Source organism: Myiozetetes cayanensis, unplaced genomic scaffold (genome assembly GCF_022539395.1).
Source record: "Myiozetetes cayanensis isolate MyiCay16 unplaced genomic scaffold, myiCay2020 scf1, whole genome shotgun sequence".
Classification (NCBI taxonomy): domain Eukaryota; kingdom Metazoa; phylum Chordata; class Aves; order Passeriformes; family Tyrannidae; genus Myiozetetes; species Myiozetetes cayanensis.
This window is the reverse complement of record NW_026086604.1, coordinates 70,856,513-70,876,542: the sequence shown is the minus strand read 5'-3', so window position 1 is coordinate 70,876,542 and position 20,030 is coordinate 70,856,513. Positions and strand designations below refer to the sequence as shown.

The following is a 20,030-nucleotide window of genomic DNA, read 5'->3' as shown; positions in this document are numbered from 1 at the left end:
TTTGTGAAAGTCTTAGTAACTCTAAATTCCTCTAATATTCTGAACTTTTTCTTCTAAATTTATCATATTAACTGTGACAATTTTCAACAACTGTTTATTTGCATAGTCAATAAAATCTGCTGATTAAAACTTAGGCTGCTTCTTGAATTATTATTAGGGTATGTACTTCTCTTTTTTTATATACTTCAGGCTAGTATATTTGGAATAAAATTAAGTTGACATCAGCTCCTTGAAGTCATATAAAACTTCAGATATTACTTGGTTTAAGTACAAAGTTATATATCTATCAGGGGATCTCGGTTCTAACTGAATTCCAAACCCTGGAAAATGCAAGCATGATTTTATGTTTATTTCCTTATATGTCACAGTGCTTACTTTGTAAGAAACTGTAATTTTTAACTGTGGATGAACAGTAAAAGCTGGTTCTGAACAAATGAAAACACACATGATGTTATTCCCAGGCTGTTTCATGTGGCAACAAAATTGGTGGCAAAATAGAGCAGTGACTGTAGCCAATTAGTAAAGTTGTCCATATGGTGTTGGACTTCTAGTATAAGCTACTGGCCTATCACTTCAAGTGAAAGCTAACCAGGATGCCTTAAATCCCCAGAAGCCAACTTTTTCTTTTTTTGGGGGAAAGCTGTGTTAAAGGAAAGGCCTTTTTTAATACTTTAGTCTAGTTTTTCACTCAGAGGGTGATCACTCTCTGAAGTTATTTGTCAGGAACCTATTGGCAAGATAGGCAGCTCCAGCAATAACGGCTGCAAGGATGAGGGGTCATGACTCTGTGGAAAGCAAGGAAAATGGTTCCTGTGAAGTAGAGAGGTATAAATCTTCCTTAAGTGGCTTTACATATTTGCTGGAAGCAAGGATGTCGTTATACCAAAGCATGCCTTAAAATTTCTGGTAACCATCAAAACCACCACTAACTCTGTGGCTGCTAATTTGCTGCTAATGTCTTGCTGGTATACTTCTCTGTGGCTACATTCTTTCTTTGGGTTTATGATCCTGACACTTTTTTTATGGCCTCTTTAAATTCAGCTTTTGGAATCCAGCATACATGTTCATTGAGAGCTAATTAGGCAGGATGCAAGACACCCTTGCCAAACAAGTCAAAACATTTTGAAGCCGTTCCACTGCTGGGCTGATGTGAACAGTGAGGCAATATTACTCATGTTTGCTGACATACATTATTATGGTTATTGCCATTATACCCCAACTCCCCAGAGTACTGCTTAAATACATGATATAAGAGATGAAAGAAAGCAGATAATGAAAAAAAAGAAAAAAGGAAATATCATGTAGTTGTTAGTTTTTGGCATTGTGTAATTGAACCATCTTCTTTAATGTTATTTTTGCCAGTATCTCATTAGCAGAGCCATCTGCCTAAGAAGTGCTGGACCATCTGTCTGGAATATTGTTCTGTTCATTTCTTGGTTCTTGACTAATTAACTTCTTTCTCTATGAAATTAAATAGTACTTTCTGTTTCTACAGAAATATATAATATAGAATATAGAATTATATATAATACATATATTTCTATGTATTATATCTATAGAATATCATAATATATATATGTCAACTCCAAGTGTGTTCATATATAAAAATATATATGAATGCCTACCTGTCTACCTATATCTTTTGACTATCTGTGTAGCTATGGGAGCATAGTTCTTCTAGCAGATATGATTTTACTCAGTTATGTCTACAGCTCCCACTGTAGCTGAAAGCCAAATGTCTTTCTTGACCTGTCAAGAAAAATTAATGTAAAATTAATACATCTCTAACTTAAATCATTTCTATTGAGCAGACTTTTCTTGACTGTGTTCAAATTTCCAGTTTCTGGTCTACATTTACTAATTAAAGTTAGAATTATAGAAAGGGGCTATGTTAAAGTAAATTACTTAGGGCTTTGATTTCTTTCCCTCCTGTTGTATTTTGTAGTTTTTCTGGAAAATGATGTAATAATTTAGGTTGGAAAGAACCTCCAGATGTCTTGCCTGGGGACTTCATTTGTTCCTGCATGTTGGGCATGTAAGAGAAGCCCTTGACAGTTACTTCTGTGAACATTATTTACTGTTTCTACACTTTCCATGTTTCTCTTTTAGTGTTCACTAAACTTTCCATGTTTCTCTTCTAGTATTCTTCGGATGTATTTGGATAAATCAGTTTAGATTGAAGATTGTCTTTCAGTTTTTCATTGGAGTTAATTTATTTTCAGATATTTAGTTTGCCTGCTGAAATATGGTAGTTCAGCTTCTAAGAGAAACTCACTGTTCATCCAGAGAATTTATTGAAATATATTTGTTCATATTTGGTTTATGCTATTAATGGTATTAAGTGGTTTTGTGATGTGGTGGTAAAATTTTTATTAATATTTAAGACCTGAGAGGTCCAGCCAAGTTGTTTATCCTAACTAAAAGAGTATTTAACTAAAAGCTAACAGTCTGTGGTTGTTTCCAGCTCTCCACTTCTGAGCTAGGGTAATACTGGGAGTACCCCTCCTACAGGCTCCACCAAGAGCCCCACACCTCTCTATTGTCACGGTTTAATGTTTGATTCCTTCTTAGAAGACTGGCAGTTAGCAAGCTCCTTAAAGAGTCCATCTCTCCAGGGATAGATACCAGAGTTTCCTAACATTGAAATGTTTGTTTTTCTTCACCTCTTTATTTTTTTTATGAAATGTATGAATGCTGGGTCTCAATGATTGTCTGGCAGAGAACAGGAGAGTGAGGGGGAGATGCTTTCCCAATGTTCTCTCACTGTGGTCAGAGAAATAAAGCCTTGCATTATTGTGCACTTGGGGTTCCCAGGTTCTCCATCTGTGACCTGCTTGCAGAGATGTGTTGTATGCTTTTCTCAGATTTCAAAACTTTAAGAACTGTCACGTGTGGCTTCTGAATTTCCTACCTCCACAGTCTATTCATTTTCATTTCCAAAATTTTCAGTGCCTGAGAATTATACTCAAATAATTTGATTTGTGACATTGTGTAATTTTTACATTTCAAATTCTTCTCCTTCAAATTACTATTTTACTTTGGACTTAGAGCCAATTGAACGCTGGGCATTTTATCACTGAAAATTGATTAATTGATAAATATTTTACATTTAGTCCAACTTTTTTCCTGCTGTTCATGCTTGGTATATTCTTCTCAGTTGAGTTTTGGCAATAACTTTCCTTCAAACCTTCCTTTTAAGTACCCATATTTCACTAAGTCTTTCTACTCTGACCTCCTGCTGGCAATTAACTCTTTCATTTCTCCAGGTTTTTGAAATTTTTTGTGTTGTTTAGAGATAATATATTCAGTATTAGATACCTGTATCTAATGCCATATAACATAGATTCAATGCCATATAAGATATAGATTCAGCGTGTCCTAATGGATTAGAAACTTACTTGCTCATCCAAGAGCAGTCTTTTGTACTCTCATCCCTGTTATGGACATGAATTGCTTTTTGCATTACAAAGTCAAAAGCGTTAGGTCATTGCTGCTTTTTTGTCTAACTCCATATGACATTTCTTTCATGCTACTAGATACAGCTTGTTATAAATGCTAGGATCATTCACAAGTGGATTCTTTCAGAAGTTTTCAGTGTATTCCCCAATATACTATAGTTGTTAAACATTGCATAAGCAAATACTGTAAATAAGAAGGTTTGGGATGGAGGAAGGGAAGTAATAGCATTAGTTTTCATATGCCTTTTTTTTTTTTCCCTGAAATGAAAAAAAGCTCATTCTAGGGCTTGTTGAAACACAAATGCTTTGAAGGCATTTCCCCACTTAATTTAAATAGGCTTGCACCCTTCTGTTAATTAATGACTCTGCTTGCTATTAATATAGTCTCCATTAAAAGACAGGTACAAAACATTTCCTGTATTAAATCTGAATATGTGGTCTTTCATTATTTCCTCATACATAAAAATGAAAAGGCTGTGATTTCAATAATTAAGCAGTAGTGGTTACTTCAGAAATCTCAGTTCTTCTTGATAAAATGCGAAGTGCTTTGTGGCATTTTTATCTAAAGAACATACAGATGTGCATTGTTGAGGTGAAAGAATGCAGACTGATTTAAAATGTGCTTTGACTACACAGCATATACAGGCATTCAAATATGTACATGTATTGGTACATAAACACCAAGCATACAACCTGCTCCACTGAACAATAAAGTTCATAAGTCATAGGTCTTGAGTGTTAAATACAGAAATAATTGGAATTAACTCATGCAGTGAAACTGTAGTAATGCAGAGTAGGCATTACAGTCCTGACATAAATCTGTTGAAGCAGTGAGACAGTTCAAAAAATGAGGATAAATTGCTTCTGCTTTGCAGTGCTCTGTTTCACTGTTGTCTTGTATCCTCTTTCCATTGCTTCTTTCTCTAAATGAAAGTTTTAGTGCTTCTGGTTAGTGCTGTGGTCATACCTTTAGAGGCTAAAATCTCCATTTGATGCTTGAGTTAAATACTTCAAAAACTGCAATAGGGCACACTTTCCCACGGTACGAGGTTTCTCAGATGCTGCAGTGATGCAAACCACCTATGCTGGGGGGAGAGGTTCAGCCTTTCTTTGTGTTCCTATCTGCATACCTTAAAAAACTCACAAAACAGTGACTAAATAGCATGAAGTGTAACTGGTTATTTCTGCTGTAGTGATCAGTACAGTGAATCATGAGGTTGGCCAGCTTCTTTTTGGGTTAAAACACTGAAAAACCCTCATCAGCAAAACTACATTTCCAAAGAGGAAGAGCTTATAAGGCATAAATGGATAGAATCAGCCACAGCTAATTATCAGTAAACCTGAAACACATATCACAAGCATGGGCTTAGGTAGCTCTGAGGTTTATATTTCTGTGTTCCCAGCATTTCTAACTAATTCCTGTTGGTTGCAGGCAGTGGAGTGGCAATGTGATGAAGCTACTAAAAGAGCCTGTTACAGTAAAGGCAAATCAAAGGTAAGCATGAGATAACTGTCCTGCTTTAATAAAATGTGTATGTTATAGTAGGTGTAATTCAGTGTATAAATCACTACCCTATGCATTTTTACTGTCTCTTTCTAAAGAGAGTGTAAGAAAAGGAGTTTGACACTGATGTATAACCAAAGGATTAGAAAAGAATATGGGGATTGTGAGGTTAGAGATACAACCATGTGATTATTTTCTGAAATGATCACTAGCTTTACCTCCAACAATTTACTGGTTTGACTCCACAGGCTAAACAATGACATGTCGTGTGCAGTGGACTGCACTCTCACTTCATTTTCAGTGCTGTAAATCCCGCATAACTATGTAATTGCTTTGTAAAATCCTCAATTTATATTCTTGTGTATTAGATGCAATTTTACGAAGTTTTATATTTCCTTTCTCCTGGTGCTATAAAGAAAATTGTATTAAATTCACTAATCTCTCTAGACATAGGACTTGATATATTTTTAGTATTTAGAGCCAATTCTTTACCTGGCCTACTGCAATTTCTTTTATTCAGCACAGGTAAATGTAATGCTAAGATGGAACCTCTGTCAGTGCTGTGTTCTTTTGGGGCTGTCTCAACCTGAAGCTAATTGTCAAATTAATTATAAAAGCAGTTAGAATTGCATGCAGTCTATGTTTGTAATTATTATACTGTTTAATGGTTGAAGTTAATTCAGTTAAAACATAAAGGGAAAACTCAGCAAGAGTGATAACTGCAAAAGACCACACCTGCTTTTACTCAGTAGAACATGTCAGCGTACATCATTGTTGTGCAAAACTCAAAAAAACTCCAAGCTTCAAAAACATATTCCTAAAGCTCTGCCATCTAGTAGAAGAGTCTCTTCTGCATAGTTATTTAATCACTGACTTTTTAACTTCTCACATTAAGCAGTTAATTTCCAGCTCTTTTTTACGGAGTGATGGGAAAAAAAAATTGCAGTGTACAGTTGTACACTGTTGTACACTCTAAATTTGAGATTAAAGAGGAAGAATGGCCTCACTTCAGAAGCAGGGCCATGTTATACCCCGAGGTATAGAAAAGAAAAAACTTTTGGGACCTCATATTTTAAGCAAATGTTTAATTTTTTAAGTTGTTATTTCTCCGTAGAAAACTTATGCTTCTACATGTAATATATCCCTCAAGCCTTTATCCTTAGCTTTCAGATGACAATACTTGAAAGTAAGGGACTATACTCAAGTGACAATAGAATATGACAGATTGCACTGATCAAGGGCCTTATACAGTAGAACCTATTCTAGTAGGAATGCAATGTGTAACTAAACATTTATGACTTTGTTTTACAGTGATTTTCCAAGTTTAAAGCTGTGAGAATAACTTTCAACTTGTCTGAAAGTCACAGTGCAGTGATGGATGAAAGTAATTGTAAATTTGAGGCTATAGTAGTGTACTTTTGAATAATATGTTGACAACAATGTTACCACTTGTTTGCTTCAACAGTGCAAAGCATATGCTGCTATTATATACTTTTGCTAGGAGAAATACTCAGCACTGTTTAAGCATATTTAAGGATGGACCTTAGTGTAGTTTTTTATTCATGCAGAGTTTTGCTCACATTCATCACACCCTTTTGTAGAACCTGGTGATTAGAAGTTAGTCTGTCACTGTAAAATGCTATTCTGATAATGACCTCTGGGATTGTTTCTTAGGATTTCTATTTTTTGATAAAGATTTCCTTTGTGCCCATAGCCATGTTCCTCATTCACAATCTAGAAGAGGAGTACAATCCTGATTCTTCTTTACCTTTAAAAGTAATCCTGGAAGTAAATAGGTATTGCTACCACCGGCTTTGTTTTTTTGTTTTGTTTTGGGGTTTTTTTGTGTGCAGACTTTATGGCCTGAAAGCTTCACATGGGAGTTGCTGGAGAATGCAGAGATATTGACTGAGGCAACTTACCCAGCTGGAACAACTGTCTTTTTGAACTTTTCATGCCTCTTTTGTTTTTACTGATGTGCTTGAGGTTAAAATCAAAGGATAAATTTATGACCAGAGAAAGGATAGCCTAATGATGTTTGTCTTTTATTGCCTTATTTCCAACACTAAAGCAAGGTCACTGTGCTCTCTGTAGAAGGAGGACTTATGCATGCAGATGAGGAAAGCAGCTAATATGTGGTCTGCTTCTCCTCTTAGTCAAACCACAAAAGCCTTCCCTTGGAAAAACTGGGAATTATCAGACCCAGGAGGAATTCACTCCAGTGCTACAGGGAATTGTCCCTCTCAGAGGGAATCTCCTGGCAGACACAGTTCCAGTTACTGTTGTTAGAAAAACTGCTTGTTTGACTGATGTTTTATAAATAGATCGAGCCCAGATTGGAGAGTTGCTGGGGGTGGCATTTAACATTTCTCAGGACTAATTCAGATTTCAGGGCAAACACATGTGACTGTAGGAAAGGGACAGGAAAGACTGGAGACAAAATAAGTAAGGCCAGCTCAGACTGTGGTGAAGGAGAGATGAGAATTGCAAGGATGGCCATGGGTAGACTATTCATTCAGATCCTGGTTTCTTCTGAAGCTCTGCTGACCACACAGCAGCATGGGGCCAATGAGTTCAGGTGGCAAAACTAAAAGTCAGCTCACTGATGGAGTCACTGCCCTGAAATCCAGAGCTGGTTTTGAACCCTGAAGCAACTCTAGTAGTTTTGAGATAATGGTCAGTGAAACACAACTCTTTTTTTTTTGTTCTTGAGAAAGAAGCTGCATGGAATTTTTGCCTGTAGCTGTTATCAGTACTTGTTGTTCTGAAGTTTATACTTTAGGAGCCAACAAGGGAAAAGAGCTGAAGGGGAAAATGTATAGGGACATCTGTCACGTTTGACAGTGTAATGTGCACTTGACTTTTGAAGGCCGATGTTTGTTACTCAGACTTCAGACATTTATCCACCAATTTAAGTTGTTGCTTAAAATAACAAGTGGCTCCACGAGTGAGTCAAACATGTCCTTGTGGCCAGCGTGAGTTAGCATTTAGAAGTCTAAAACACCGCACATAGTTAAGAGAATCAATTTGCCCATTCATACTGGCACTTGTGGTAGGGAATGTTAGAAAGGAAAAATATAAATGTACGTGTTGAAATGCAATAAACCAAAGAGATTAAAAATAATAATGATGATTGAAATTAGGTCCCATCCCTTGCTTATTTAAGATTCTAATGGTTGTGTGTGTTATATCTGATCTGTCAATAGAAGTATTTTAAACACAGGTGTGTTTAAAATGTTAACGTTGCTACAAGAAGATAACCATGCTGTAGCCAGATTCTCCTTGAACTGTCAAGGTGGTCTTAAACTTAAGTAACAGCCTAGCCTGCTTGGCTGCTGAATTGTTTCTAATAGTTGTATTTTGTTTCAGATATGCTGATGTAGAAGTAGAAAGTAATTCCTAAATTAATTTCTTTATTTCAGATATATTTTTATAGGAAAACAGGAAAGTGTATGACACAGAGGTCAAGATGAACTGGAAAATAAGACTACATAAAAGATGGCTATTAAACCTAATACTGCCCCCTGAACTAAAAAATACTTTGCTTTTGAAGTCCTTTGCATTCACCACTGACACTTTTACAATCCACATCTAAATTCTTAATGTACCAAAAGTGTTCTAGTACCACCAGGCTTGACTCCAGAGCTAGAAAAGTATCTCTGAACAATTCAAATGACTTAACAATGAAGTAATTTTTCAAAATGTTTTTGGGTAGTGATTGTTTTATTAATGACAAAATTTTTTTTAAAATTTGTTTTCTATTAGTGAGAACTTTTTTTCATATGAAGAAAATAGACACTTAAAAAAGCTATTCTTTCAGTTTCCATTTTGTTGCACTGTGTGCCTGACAAAAATTTGAAATGAGATGTCTTGTTTGCCCTTTTGCAGTATGGATTATTGTCAAGTTGGCACAGGACTTGGGAGCATTAAAGAGAAGAATCTTGTGATTCCCAAGAATGCCAGTTTAAAAAATTAACATTATTTTTGAACAAAAAGAGTGGGTGATCAGCATGCAAGTAATTTGGAAACGACACTATTTCAGGGAGCTCTGGAATATGAAGAGGAGAGGTTGGATGCGTTGTAATGTCAGAACCCACTTATTTTTCCTACACTTACATTCCATGGCTTGCTGCAAAGGGCAGAATGGAAACAGACCAAAGAATAAATTCCTGTTGTACATTCTATGAACCTCCCTGAGCACCCTTCCCTCCAAAAAAATTTAAAAATTTAAAAAAGGAATTGCTTTCAAGGGTTTTTTTGTGTTTGTTTTTTGTTTTGTTTTGTGTTTTGTTTTTTGCTGGGTTTTTGTTTTGTTTTATTTTGTTTATTTTGGTTTGGGTTGGTTTTGATTTGGTTTGGTTGTTTGGTTTGGTTTGGTTTGGTTTTTGATGTTTTTTGTGGGGGATTTTTTGATTCTTTTTCTTTTCTTTTGTTGATGGTGTTAAAGCAACCTGAAACACGGAAAATACCCATACTGCCAAGATGTAAAATTACTTCTTTATAAAAGGCATGTTGCACTGCCTAACTCTGTTTTACCGTTGCACATTTGCTTCTTTGTGGTTTAAAGAATATTAAAATGACAGTTTTGAAAAGTTCATTATAAAAACCTTGTTTTTTTGCCCAATAGGAATCAAATTTTCCTTCTAAGACGTTTGGCCCTTACCTTTAAAGGCTCAAAGAGAAGCATTTAAAAGCAACACTTTCGTCATTTTCATGAGAGACTAGTTTAAATGTGGGTTTGAGAGTAATTTTTCCAAGATTTTACAGGATTTTTTTAGTTTACTTTTAACTTTCTGAGGAAGAGTATAGAAGATAAATCATGAGAGTTTTCTCAAAGATTTTTAAAGTGTTTTCTTCATCTTCTTTTGCAGTCTATTTTGTGCCTGTTCAATTTATTCAGGATTATATTTGTTTTCTTCCAGGATGAGAGTCTATTTTCAAGATAAACAAGCAATACATTTAATATAACTGCAGGCCAGATAATGGGACTTCTGCACCATTACTATTGTATGGATTTACTTACGTGATTTCACTTAATATCTGCTGGAATTGCATAGCTGTAATTTCACAAGGTTTTTTCATGCTTTATATGAGACTATCTTGTGATGAATGCTAGAGAGTATTCAAATGCAAGTTTCCAGGAAACTTTATTTTCTCCAAACATATTGTTGATCAGAGAGGGACATTGATTTTTACAAGAGAGGTGTTTCAATCTTTCCTACATAGAGTTCTGGGAGATTTTTTAATATTGCAGGAGAAGGCTTTCTGTCTGAATAAACAGTAGAATTTGATGTTGATTTCCAGCTTCTGAAATGAGAGACATGAACATCATAAAGCCTTCACACATCCTAGTGGGGTAAAAAGAATGTAAAGTTATTCCTCAGGGTTCGAGCGTCTTTGTATTGTGATTATGAAATTTTTGAGAAACTTTCAATTAACAGGCAAGTAGAAGCTTTTAATAAAACAGGTTGTGTAAATTATGAATTCAGTGGTAAAAAATCCACATCTGAACATCTCCAGAATTTTATTTGGTCCGGTTTCAGTATACTCTTGTTACTGACAGCCTGTTTTTTCTCCTGTTTTCCTCACAACTTCTTTCCTTGGCCTAATCTCTTTGAAATCAGCATCTGATCTCTTGAGACGAGAAGTGTATTTAAGTCAGCATCTATCAGTTCAGAATTTAGCTAAACCTTTGAAATATACCCTGAGAAGAAATCTTCAACACGGAAGAGGTTTAGTTGTTATCCTATTAAGAACTTTTTGGAAAGCTTGATGGATGCATGTGTTTTAATTAAGAAATCTCTGCATATCGTATTTGCTAAAACATTGGTTATGCTTAAGCCTTTTTCACTAAAAATTTTTCTGTGTGGACCCATAACCATGGAAAGCAAATTGTAATTAGTCTCCTCTGTACTTTGAAGTATCACTGAGTATGCTTTTTCTGCATTGCAGGAGGAATGTCAGAACTACATTAGAGTGCTTCTTGTGGGAGGCAAGCATCTCTTCACCTGTGGAACCAACGCATTCACTCCAATCTGCACCAATCGAACGGTATGAGTTAAATGTTTTGTCCCACAAGCTGAAATCCCTGTTCTGGGCCAGCAGATTAAAAGGCAGAGCATGCTGTGGTCGAGAACTGGCTATTTGCATGTTGATGGGTGAGCTGATTTGTAAAAGGCTGATTTAGCTAGTGGCAGGCCAAATAGGAGAGCTAACCAATGATCTCTTTTTGCAGCCTTTTCCTCAGCTATGAGAGGAGCACAGCTATGAGCAGCTTAATTCCTCCTACAGGGCAATTTTCATGAACTTTAGGTATTTCTAAGACTTCTGCCACTATGTCAAGTTTGGTTAACATCAACTGGTTTAGTTATAAAATGTAGTTGTGTAGCTGCATACTGTGTATGTGTAGTTCTGGAGAAATGAGAGTACATGTAACTTCTCACAGATGAGAATCAGAAATCTTGATTGAGAAGATCTGTCATTCTGTTTACAAAAAATGCCTAATTGTAGGATGAATAACAGTCATAATAAATATCAAAATGTCACTGTCCGGACTAGCTACCTCTTTATTTCAGGAGAGGAGGAACATTCAAATACAAAGAATAACTGTATCACTAAAAACTCCTAAGCACATTTATTATAATTAAACCCATTGTACCTTTTCTTTCAAATAGCACATTAACATCATACTGTTGTTTATGGCTGAAAGTATTTGGGCTATGAAATCAGAGATGGTTCTGCTGTATTGGAAAGCTCCTTTTGTTAATCTCATTTTTCATGTGAGATTCTTTCCTGAAATACACCAACAAAACAAATACTAGATACATTTTTTTTATTGTCTAATTATTTGCTACAGTGAATACCTTAGTTGATTCTGGCAATCAGTTCTGTTTTTCATAGTAACAATCTTTGTACAGGTAACTAATTTTTGAGTCACTTCTAATAGAAAACATTTCAGCCATGGTGACTAATGATTGACATGTATGTGTTACATACCAAAGTAGCAAAAGTAAACCAGACAACATGGCAATAAAACTGTCTGTATAAGAAAATTTGAGATTGATGTAAAGGTTGGCTCATCATTATTGTACAATACCAAAGCAGGTAACTGGTATTTATGGTAGGATTTTGCTCAGACTGATGCAGCTTGGCTGAAATTATAATGTTCAGGTAATTTTAATCTCTTTTTCTAATTCTTTTACAGTTAACTAACTTGACAGAGATACATGACCAAATCAGTGGCATGGCTCGTTGTCCTTACAGTCCCCAGCACAACTCCACTGCTCTTCTCACTTCCAGTGGGGAATTATATGCTGCTACGGCCATGGATTTTCCAGGAAGGGATCCTGCTATTTATCGAAGTCTGGGGGCCCTTCCTCCTCTCCGCACCGCCCAGTACAACTCCAAGTGGCTGAATGGTGAGTGCTGATGGAATGTGAGACTCAGGGTTTTTTAACCCATGTTCTTCATATTCATGGTCTTGAGATTGCATTCTGATAATCTGAATGTTTTTAAAGTATTGTTTATCTCATTTTTTAAATTTTTTTCATATTTTTTTATTATTTTACAAGTATAAGTATTATGCAGTTTATTAATATAGCTGAAGTGTGTGGAAGTGCACTTAAATATATGGCATGTTTGCAGACATAGGGATGAGCTGCACTTGTGCTGCGCTTACATGGCAAAGCTGAGTCAGCTTTGAGCAGTAGCTTGCCTTGAGCATTCTTTTATTGAGTCCTTCAAAAACTTAAGGCATAAAATAAACAGTGTAGAGTGGACTGAATTCTCTTGGCTTTCCCTGCAGGTCCCAGCTTTGACAGGCAGAAAAAGTTTGGCTTCCAAGCTGCTTATGTGCCAGACTGACATTTTTGACACTTATTATAGCCAAAGGATAGGGAATTGTCTGGAAAAGACATCATAAAGTTGTGTTCAGCAATCAATTCTGTGTCATGGACGTTAATCACTTGATGAGAATTTCCAGCTGGGAGAAGCTGTAAACAGATAGATATTCCTGAGATATGACAGACCCAGTTGCCATTTTGTATATTACAAAAAAAAAAAAAAAAAAAAGCAGCAGATCCTTCTAAAATGAAAATTATTATTTACATAAAATGTGAAATTAGGTGTGTTATAATGTATGTTATGTATGTTATAATTTGCCCATGCTTGTTCCAGTAGGAAAAAAATACATATTTTCATAATGCATGCTATGTAACACACTATACCTACAGTGCATTTCATGTTAAGGTGACATTATTCTCATGTTTGAAATTAAATATGAATATAAATCCTTCTAGCTTCAGAACATTTGGTCAGCTGCAAGTGACAGACTTTATTTTGAATATTTCAGTTCTCATATAATGTGAATGCTGAATTGTACTTATATGATTGGTATATTCTACTTGAACAAAGAAGCCATCAGAGGTAGCTTGGAGAAATTTGTAACCTTCTCTGAAGGTCAGACGATTTTTGAATGTTAATTAACAACAAAAATAACTGTAGACTTTGTTGAACATAACAGAATTATAGCAGTGCAAAAGAAGTGAGAGGAAAAATGAACTATTTCAGTTCAGACACCCTTTGTCCACACAGCCTTCGTATTAGAACTAATTGCTGTGCCACACCTGTGTGCTTTTGTCAAAGGGGAAAAGTTCTTTACATGAATTTTCAGTTTAACTGGATATATTTTATGCCTGAAGTCACCCTAAAATTCCCTCCAGACTTCTCTAATTAATCAGATTCACTGTATTCACATTTTTTCTAATAAAAGCTTCAGCTGCACTTCTACATTCTCCATTAGAGCTCATTCTTCTGCCTCAAAACTGTTTATAATTAAGTTACCAGGAAACTGTGGCTTTTATCTTTGGGGAGGAAGAAAAAGATGAGTTTTGTGATTGGAGCCAGTTCAAGTAAATCAAATAAAAGACTGGAAGCAGCCCATTTACCTATAGGGGGAATGTCTTCTGGGGTAGATAGGAGTTGGGGATTCATTTGCTTTTATGTCAGTTTGCCTGCTCACATGTGCCAAGAACCTATATTAGTTTTTCAGGGCTTGGATTGAAAGTGAAGATTTTGCTTCTTTCAGTGACAAAGTAACACAGATAATCCTGCAAGAAAAGTAAGGTGTCACCTAGAATGGAAACTCCCTAGTTAGTATCTGTCTAGCAGCAGTAGCTCACACTTGTAATTCAGCCTTGCTTTAGGTGTGCATTTGCATGCACATGTTTGTGAGGACTTCCATTTTAAAATAAGCTTTTCTTTTACATCCATGTTTTCCTCAGAAGTGCCATGTTTTTTCTCATATTTTCTGCTCTGCAAATCACATTGGACCAATTCAAATCATCTCTGGGGGTGATGGCAGTACTCTAAAACGCAGCTGATTATCTTTCTCCATGTGTTATTGCCATGCAATAAAGACATTGTTGATTTTAATGGCTACCACAGTGAATTCAGGGATCTTCAGTTCTATCAGTCAGGCCAAAGCATAAGCCTATATGCTTAAGCGGTCTGCTGCTGGTCTTCACTGTAACTTGTGGTAAAGGATCTTGACATGAAAAGCTCTGAACCTTCATCACAGGAGAAACCTTGATCCTAATCTTAATTGTCAGAAGGTCTGTAATCACAAGAACCATGACACATAGTGTGGGAGGGGAAAATGGTGCTGATGTGTCAAGTGGCTGGGGTGAGATACCATGTTGCCATGATGTGATTTCACCTTCTGGAATCAAATATCACAAATAAAACACATTTACGTTGGTGAACTGAGTTCCCCATTCATTCTAGTTCAGCCAGAGTCATGTATTTATTATCATGTACTGCATTCTACTAGGGGCTTGTTAGGTCTGGAAGCAATCCACAACAGCTGAATAGGTAAGTTAGCAGTTACTGTCAGCATATGTTACATTCATATGTTCATCATTCTGATCAGTTGCTCAGCCTTAGCAGATTATGGAGAAACAGTGAACTTTCATTTCTGTATTATCACTTTCTTGAGGCACTAACTCTCAGTTATCTGGGGTGATGAAGGGTTTGATAGCTTGAAGATATTAATTATTCAGAATATGTCCAAAATTAGGCTACAAGAATGCTGTGAGACTGTAGCTGAAGGGGAAAAAGAAAGTTAATGTGAAGCACAAGGGTTTTGAGCAAGCACTAATCCAAAAAGGTAGATGGACAGTACAGTGACACTGCCAACACAGAAATCCTGTTTTTGAGTGGAGCTAGTTGTTGTGGAGCCATCTTAGGGGGTCTCTGGATATACTGTTTGCTCAGCTGTGATTAACCTTATTCAGAATTTGACTCAAAAGAATTTTGTCTGTTTTAAAAATTTTCAATGGCAGAAAAAACAGTTCGCCAAATGTCAGAGATATCTGCACACTCCCTTGAAGTTTTTCCTATCTGGGAAAACTTCAGAGTGCACACAGTCATGTCTTCTTCATTGGTGGAGGAAAAAAAACATCTGTTGGTAATTATTGAACTTACCCTCTTTTAACATTTACAGTAGTAATCTATTCGGCTCTTAATTACCTCTGAATATGATCACCAGTTACAATTTTTTTTAAACTCAGAACTTCACTTCTGGAAAAAGAAATTAATGTTCTGTTTATCGATGCTATTTCTGTCTTCCTGGTGCTCCTGTAGACAACATTAAAGGCAGCTGGCCCAAATGCAATGAGCAGGGTTTTGACTGTAGTCATAACCATGTAGAAGTTCTGTCTCTGTGAGGAGATGCCACTGAAGCACGAGACTACTGTAGTGGTATGACCTGAGCATTCACCTTAGTTCAAAGTTCTAGAGTCTGGGTTACTCACAAAGAGTTTATCAGCTGACAGTGAAAGAGGCAGGCCTTGCGTTATCCTCTTTCCAACCCTGTCTCTAATTCTGTCACCCTACTCAAAGAGAACACGATCACCCAGAAAAGTTAACTGTTGCAAACCAGTGCTCTATCCATCCAACAGCCCAGCTGGCTGCAGATAGTAAGCCTGAAAATGCGAACCCACCTTTATCTCCCACGATGTCATGTTTTGTCCTTCTCCTTCCCTATGCAGAGAAAAAAGTAATGCTTCAAGTTACTCACGTGAATATATATATATATGCACAAACAAATGAAGAATGTAGAAAGTCTGCTCACCAGTAACTTACTCTGTAAGGTGTCCTGTTCTGCTACCTACTCTCCTTTCTCTGAATCCCTGTTCAAGGGCTTCTGTGCTTGAGAGAAACAATTAGAGGTAATAGAGTACATATTGAGGATTATGCCTAAAGCAGACATCTCTTGCACTGATTTCTTCTCCTGACCAAAGCAATCAGCAAGACCTTGAGCTTCAGCCAACTGCTCGGGTCAGGAAAGGGCAGCATGTTGCTAGAATGTTTTAAAATTACATTTGTAGGATTTCATAAAGGGAATAGTATTCCTTAGCAGTCTGATTTGGACATTATTAAGTGATAACAAATAGATTAAATCTTTCATTAAGCTGGCATGCTGTTTATTTCAGTCTCTTTAAGCTTTCAGTATAACATAGTGTTTAAATATCCAGAGTTGACTGTTACAGTGCTTCTAATTAGACTTTGCTTTAGAGTTGATCTGCAAAGTGCAGCAAGAGCAGAATTCATCATAGTGTGCTCTAGAGGACAGAGGTAAATGTAATAGTTATATTTGTAGTCCACAGTTGCAGCGGGTCCAGACTGGCGAGGAAAAACCTTCAGTGTTTAAACTTAGAAACCTTTTCTGTAGTCCAACATTTACAGTTAGTAAAGGTTTTTCTCCTTTCAATATTCTTCTTCAAATCAGTAAATGTTTGATCTGATGCCTCAGTGTGAAAGTTTGCCTTAGTCTATAATGTCTGTTTACTTCCCTTAGCCAATAAAAGGGCAAAACAGATTTTAAAAAAAAAAAAAAAAAGGGAAATCCCTTTCAATCGCTTTCTGTTTCATCACATGGAGAAACACTAGGACGTTCTTTTTCATAATTTGCCAAATACCTTTGCTTACAATTGCTTTGGTCTCCAGCTATCTTGAAATACATTGTAGCTGTTTTCTTTATCCTAGACATACAATGATAAATGCTATTGGAACATAAATAAATGTAATCTGTGTTCTAAATGTCAAGAAACTTCATCAGTGAGTAGACCATAGATGATTAAAATATAATCCTATGTAAGATGTAGCCCCAAACCAAAATAGAATAGAATAAAATTTAAAAAAAAAAAAAAAAAGAATAAAATCTCATACAAATTAGAAGCCTTTCCAGCTGAGAAAAGAAGAGGAATATTTGTATTGTTCTGCTCTGCTGGTAGACATAAAATTACTTTTTTTCCTCTTGCTGTCCTATGCATTTGGTTATTAGATAATCTTATTAAAGTAGTTCTTCTGAGATCACTTTCTAAAAACATTTTGCTTAAAAATACTTATTAATCCAGAGCAGATACTTTTAGTGCTCAAAAGTAAAATTTTTATAAAGGTGGTTTGGTTAGTGTGGTTTAATACAACTCTAAATCCAATCCTATTATAGTTTGTCAGCAGACTTTTATTATAACTTTTGCTGCTCTTAGGATGTGTGAAGAGAATTTATGATCTAAGAATAAAAATTAATCCTTTCAATTTTGTTTTTAAGGATTAATGGAAATGGCTATAATAATTCAGGGTTATCTTTTAGTTTTTCTGGCTTTTAATGAAAAGCCTTGTAATTACCTAGTGCAAGCTTTTCTTTATTATATAATATTTCATGTAACTCAAAACCAGTGTGTGCTTGAATGTGCAATGTAGTCTTTTAGATAAGAGACATGACTGAAAACCTGCAAAGCGTATTTTACCAGTTGTTGCTTATTTTGCGTGAAGATAAATAATTAATTTTCTTTGGTTGTGCCACCCATGAGGTTGTTTCTGTTCTTTTGTGTGTGTCATCATTTTTGCTAGTATCCTAAAATAGGAGGGAAATTACTTAGGCTTCTTGACTGGAGCTGCTGCCAGAGTTAAAAAATTGAGCAGTTCAACTGTAGGTTCTTTTCCAAAGTTGTACATCTTCTCCTGGATGGTAATGACAGAGTAGGGGAGCAGTAAGTTGGTGTGAAATGGAGATGTCTCCCCTGCCTTCCCTTTACAAAACACTTCTGTAGCATATCATTACCTGCTTGAAATGGTAGAAACAAGAGGCACTGTCCATGAAGTTGGGATATTTTTGCTTTTTATCTACCCTAGGTAAAACAGCAAGGTCCACCTTCCATTTATTAAAAACACTGGGAGGCAACTGAGGACAGATCCTGTTCTTTTATATCTCATCAAGCCTGCTTATGTCAGGTTCCAACTGGAGAGGCTGAATGAGGAAGGAAGGCACTTCTGCAAGCAGATAATCTGTTCCCAACTGCAGAGAGGCACAACAGGATCATGAGCCTCATTAATGCACAAAACTATAATAAACAGTGACCCAGAGAGAATGAAAGAACTTTGGACTGAAATACATCTCAACCAGGGGAAGATGGTAAATTTCAAATTTCAAGGAGCATGAACACATAAAAGCAGCATTTATCAAAGAAAGGAGGAGGGCAGGAGGTTACACCTGAATATGAGGAAGAGCTTCTTTACTGTGCAAGCGGCCATGCACTGGAACAGATTGCCTGTAGAGCCTGTGGAGTCTCCCTCACTGGAGATATTCAAAAGCTATATCAGGACGTAATCCTGTGCCATCTTCTCTAGGATGATCCTGCTTGAGTCAGGAGGTTGAACCACATGACCCATTGTGGTCCCTTCCAACCTGACCTGTTTCGTGATTCTTTGTGACCCTGTGACAGAAATATTGGAGGCAGAGATGGAATTTCAGTAGCAGACATACCAAGCCTTAAAGTGAAGGGGAAAGAGGTTGATTATGAAATTGAAGTCTGGTTGGAAAAGAGAACCAGGTCTGTCAGGGAAAGCCCTCTGACTGCTTCTCTCCCTGCAAAACTAGAGCAGAGAAAAAAAAATAAAATGGTAGTCCAAATGATGTTTGGATAGAAATGGGTAAGCTGTTATAACTGGGTTTTCTTTCCATGTCTGCTGTTTGGCAAAATCTCCTTAAAGAATGCTAGATTCCTGTTTATGTGGAATTCTGGATTCAATTTTAAATAACCATCCAAACTTCTGGATGTTTTGATGGATCCCTATAGCCCAAACTTCTAGAGGTTCTGAGTGGATTAATCTAATCCTATGTATTTTTTATCCTCGGGCTCTGTTCCCCCAATATATTGCTATGCAAGGTGTCTACCAGTGAATATAGGTGACACAAAATCCACTGAACTCCAGGTGGGATTCTGAAGGACTTGAGTAGTAAGTATTAGGTCAGAGTGGAGAATACCTTCTATAACTAAGTTTGTCACTGGCAAATTTGCATCAGCAAAATGATATAATAAATTACAAAATATTGTGCCACATACCCTGAAAATGAAGGACATTTATTTGAAAAAACCAGCAAGAAATAAAACAAGGAATTTTGTAATACCATATTTGAAAACTATTTTTCAGAAAGGAAATAATTGCATTTCACAATTTATTAGAGTGCATCAGTAAAAATGTAATGAGTGCATCCACTTTTATGATTGTACTGAATTGTATTATAAAATCTATTGACAATATAAGAGAAGATTGGAAAAAATGTCTGGTAGACACAGTTTTAGTGTATTTTGCTGTCCTTGCTCTTCTATATCCATAAAATTTTCAATTTAGCAAAAGGAAAAGAATGTAAAAGAAATCGTGGAGAGCTAAGGCATTGCAGAAGAAATAGTCAAAATAGACTCATAGCCAGCTATTCTATGACAGGTTAGCATTTTAAGCATGCATCCTAGATAGTTATGAAACACAGAGGAAAAATAGCTATTAATAAAATAATTTCCACCCGTTTTATACAGGACTTAATATTTTACAGTTCAACTACTGAGGAAGGATATATATATGTTGACCACAAGTTATGTATTACTTTTGAGATATATAATGCTGTAGGAAAATTTTACTCTGTGATTAAAATTTGTTCTAAAACATTCATGAACAGTGATGACTTGATCAGCCTAATGCAAGGTCTATACTGTTTTCCAACAGCTGCA

General features: G+C 36.1%; 1 protein-coding gene across 2 annotated transcripts in view; it reads left to right on the top strand.

Moving 5' to 3' along the window:
* SEMA5A (semaphorin 5A) overlaps window positions 1–20,030 on the top strand; it is a 324,829-nt gene that overhangs the window by 171,749 nt on the left and 133,050 nt on the right. For both annotated transcript variants that reach the window (XM_050315083.1, XM_050315092.1), the window contains exons 7-9: window positions 4,891–4,953; window positions 10,915–11,013; window positions 12,167–12,380. In XM_050315083.1, the coding sequence (XP_050171040.1) occupies window positions 4,891–4,953; window positions 10,915–11,013; window positions 12,167–12,380 (376 nt within the window). The remainder of the gene's footprint in view (window positions 1–4,890; window positions 4,954–10,914; window positions 11,014–12,166; window positions 12,381–20,030) is intronic.